General features: G+C 36.2%; 1 gene segment (V, D, J or C); it reads left to right on the top strand.

Annotated features, from left to right (window-relative positions):
• Positions 1-2,600: 2,600 nt before the first annotated feature.
• Positions 2,601-3,154, top strand: LOC126495818 (immunoglobulin kappa variable 1D-12-like; the record flags this gene model as incomplete). The annotated part of the segment is given in 2 exon segments: positions 2,601-2,691; positions 2,813-3,154. Coding segments are annotated over 2 exon segments (391 nt in total), but the record flags the coding sequence as incomplete, so codon positions are not given.
• Between the last annotated feature and the right edge of the window lie 1,504 nt (positions 3,155-4,658).

Here is a 4,658-nt window from a genome sequence, read left to right as displayed (position 1 = left end):
GACAGCCCTTAGGTGGATGGAGTAGACAGAACAGAAGGATGGGAAGAAGAAAAATGTGGTAGACACCATGAAGCTCTGGCCTGAGATGGACATAGGTTAGAATCTTTCCTGGTAGGACACAACCTCGACCTTGTGGTGCTACACAGATTATTAAAAATGGGTTAGATCAAGATGTGAGAGTTTGTCAATAAGAGGATAAAAATAATGGGCCAGGCAGTAACTAAATTAATTAATAAAATTTCTATGTGGTTATTTCTGTAATAAGGTAGCCGGGCAGTGGGATGTCTCCCTCTCCCCTCATACTACAGAGTGGTGCCCATTGTCGATAACTAATACCAAGTAAAACCTGAGTTCGGGTATATACTAGATGGGCGGCAGGATGTGGCCGTCTCCCCTCTTACTACTATGTTATATAATCTAATCTTAAATTTCAGAATCTGGAGGTACAAACATACATACATACATTTACATACCCAGATATGCTCCTATCTACAGGGGTTCAATGGAAAAATAAAAAATATATATATTTCAAAGCATCACATATTTAATACTTCTTCCAGTATTAGTGGACAGAATTAAAGCATTGTGGATTCTTTTTAATCTCTCTTGTAGTCTTTTTGATGACTCCCTCAAAGAAAATACTATTACCACATAATTTAGGTTCATGCTTTTCATCGATTTTCAGGTTAATCATTTTTTTTAATATTTCCATATTCCTATTCGTTCTAACACAACTCTTGTGTCTGTCATGGTTTACTGGTACTGAATGGATCTCATTTTAACCATGCCTGATTTCTATCACTTACAATATGGTGGTCTGTGCTTGTAAAACCCTACCTTCCCCCCATAAAAATTCACACTAAGGATATTATTTCATACATACATACATATGTATATGAATCACATTAATATATTCTGAATCACACTAATATATTCTGAATAAAATTATGATTCTAAATCCCCTTGTGTGTTTTCAAGCTTCATTGTTTTACATGTTTCACTTAACAAACAGCTGAAATCATTCTGTCTTAACACAAACTAAAAGGCATATCGTATCATTATCTGCGAGACTTGGTGCTCACAGTATTTCCAAGTTTAGGAACCATTGCACATTCATGGAAAATGATAGACAATTCTGAGAGAAACTCATATTTTTAAAGACAGTAGCTCTTGTTAAGAGGAGTCAGTTAAAAAATAAGAAGACTCAGAGGAACATACAGTATCGATATAATCCTAGATACAATTCCTGAATCTGGGAACGAAATTTATGTGCACAAATAGAAAGAAAGAAACTTCATGACCTTGGATACTCTTGATATAAGCAATTTCTATATAGTTAAGTGGTCATAAATAAGTAAAATTACATTGATTACCAAAAAGGATGTTTTAAATATAAGAGATTCTGGTCTTCCTGACAAATAACATCTTCAAGATATATTCTATAACTTTTTTTTCAGAATCATTATGAGCAAGAAACTACATGGCAAGTTGTGGAGCTCCATGGATACATCTACACAGCAGTCTAATACCAAAGGCTCAGAAAACATTTCTGGAAATACTGGTGAAGAGATTATAGGAGCCATAAGATCACAGAGTCTGCTGTGAGATTTTACCTCTTGGTAACTTCAGGAGAAATACATGTAAGTTATCACCAACATTATTAATCAAATAGGAACTGAACAGAGAAGACAACAAGAATGTGACAAAGTGAATATGGAAAGACCACAAGGCCCTAGTTCTCCACAAAGAATTAAAGATATAGAGTAATCCTGGCAGAAGTAGAGGTACTACTCCCAAGGAAAAAAGCACACCAATTGATTTCCTAGGGCAAAATAATCAGCCCTCAAATAATATATACAAGTAAAATTAAATGGATTTATAAGTTGGTATTTATGAATGTTTATGTATCCACCATACCTACATATATAAAATGATAATATAGCCTGGTGGTGGTGGCACATGCCTTTAATCCCAGCACTTGTGAGGCAGAAGCAGGCAGATCTCTGTTAGTTCACGGCCAGCCTGGTGTACAAGAGCTAGTGGAGGACAGTCTCCAAAGCTACAGAGAAACCCTGTCTCAAAAAAAAAAAAAACACGAAATAAGTAATGAAAAATAAACCATGAACTTGAAGAAGAATAAAGGTGGTTGTAGGGAGTATTTGAAGAAAGAAAAGGGAGAGTAAATGCCTTAATTATAATACAATCCCATATATAAATAGAAAAAAAAATAAGTAGCTACCTTGGTTCATTAATACCTACAATTACCTATAAAATGACCCTGTAATGATTTATGTTCTTTCTAGAATTGTACTATATTTGACAGCCCCTGCCATCAAGGGTAACATAACAAGCAAATTCAACATTATATAAAACAGGAATCAAAATAAATTACAAGTAATAGACTACTGCTATTCTTTGTTGTACAAAGATGAGATCTTTCCCTATAAATAAACATATACTGCCCCTCTGATCTGAGACTTAAGACAACAAAAGGCCTATAATAAATCTCTTGGGCAGTCCTGTGGCTCTGCCCTACCATTGCTGATTTGCATGTGCCCAGAGCACAGCCCTGTACCTATAATTTCTTCATAGACAGGTCATACACTTTGCTGGACACAGCCTAACACTCATTACACACATACATGATGATCTCCACACCTCTTCTTGGGTTGCTGTTACTCTGGCTTTCAGGTAAGGAAGACAATACTGGATATCTATTAATTCGAGTGTGGTCAATCCTTCATTGTCTCTGTGAAAGTTTTCTTAGCATAATTAATTGTGTGGGAAACTTCTTTTCAATTTCCAACTTCAGGTGCTAGATGCGACATCCAGATGACCCAGTCTCCAGACTCCGTTCTTGTGTCTCTGGGAGACACTGTCAGCATCACATGCCAGGCCAGTGAAAACATTTACAGTAATTTAGCGTGGTATCAGCAGAAACCAGGGAATCCTCCCAAGCTCCTGATCTATTATGCAAACAGCTTGGCCGATGGGGTCCCAACGAGGTTCAGTGGTAGTGGATCTGGCACACAGTACTCTCTCAAGATCAGTGGCCTGAAGTCTGAAGATGTTGCAACTTATTACTGCCAACAGCATAACAGTAACCCACCCACAGTGATTCAAGTCATGACAAAAATTACCCAGGAAAACAGAAGTGAGAGGCCAGGCTGACCAAATTGTTTCTTCTTGTTTCTACAGCTGCTGATTCTGTTTATTAAGTTATTAAGGTCAATGTGATGTTTTGTGCAGGGGTCAGAGGTACTTTTCTATGACATAAATCTCTGTCCTCTTTCCAAACATGAACATTAAAATCACAGGTCTTCATTTCATTACCTGCATAAAAAATGTTTTCCTGAATAACAGAAAAATATGAACAGGAAAAATTTATACAGTAGAGTTGTTAACACACACATGCACACACACAGAATCATAAACATACAATCACATGCAGCTGGGGTAATCTTTGCAAGGATATTATTATCTAACTATGTTACAATCAAACTATGTTAAAATCCCAGGAAAGAAGGCTCAGATGCTGGCTTATGGGTTAAGAGCACTGGGTACTTTCCTTTAGGATCTGGGTTTGATTTCCAACAGCCACATTAATGCCAGAAACTGAATGTAACAACAGTTCAGAAGTATTGGAGATCCTCTTCTGACCTCCAATGGCATTGTAGTAATATGGTACATAAACGTATATAATGGAAAAAACAATATACATAAAATAAAAATAAGTTTTAAATATTTGAAAAACTCCAAAGGACTAGCATTTGGTTAAATGGTACTGGAAACAGACTATTTTCAGAATCTATACTCTATTTTTTTTTCTGAAAACAAGTTGTTCTGAGTACATTATTCTCAGTTATGGTGTCAAATCTCATATCATGTGAATGGAAGGGAGGAGTTTTCTTCTATACCTGTTAGTTTCCTTTCTATTCTTACAAGGAGTGCAGGTGTCTTAGTTACTTTTCTATTGTGTGACATGACACCAAGAACAAGTCTATTTATAAAAGAAATAATTCATTTTTGGGTCATTCATTTCTAAAATGTTAGCCCAGGACCAACATTGTAGTAAGCATGGCATCAGTCAGAAAGGCAGGGCTCTGAAGCAGTAGGTAACTGTATACTTCTTTATCAGTAAGTAAGAGTCAGAGCAAGACAGAGAGATAACTGGGGATGGATTGTGCTTTGGAAGTCTCAAAGCACACACTTAGTGACATACCTACTCCAAAAACTTGTAATATTTCTTGTAGGGTTTCAAAACATGGGGAACAAGTTAAATGTATGTACCTATGGTAAATATTTTCATTTAAAGTACCATAGCAAATTTCAAGCCCCAAATTATAAAGAAAAGCAAAGATTAAATAAGAAAAACTTTAAGAAAAGACTGAGTCAAAATGGACAGGTATGTGTAGGGGTAGCTTAGCACACATGGACCCCACTGGGAAAGATTTGCAAGCACATCCCTCTCCAAACAAAACAGTTATCAACTAGAGCTATAATTTCATAATGTTTCATTCACACCACTCTCTAATCAAAGAAAACAAATCATTCAAATTTTGCCTACATAATAGCCTCAAGTATGGCCAAGTGCATCAAGACAGAGACCAAAATAGGAGTAGTTAACCAATATAGCCTACAACTGACTTTGTGTAGTA

The sequence above is a fragment of the Alexandromys fortis genome, unplaced genomic scaffold (genome assembly GCF_014885135.2).
Source record: "Alexandromys fortis isolate MF-2015 unplaced genomic scaffold, M_Fortis_MF-2015_v1.1 scaffold_624, whole genome shotgun sequence".
Lineage (NCBI taxonomy): Eukaryota > Metazoa > Chordata > Mammalia > Rodentia > Cricetidae > Alexandromys > Alexandromys fortis.
The sequence above is the reverse complement of the archived record's forward strand: the minus strand, read 5'-3'. Positions and strand labels throughout refer to the sequence as shown.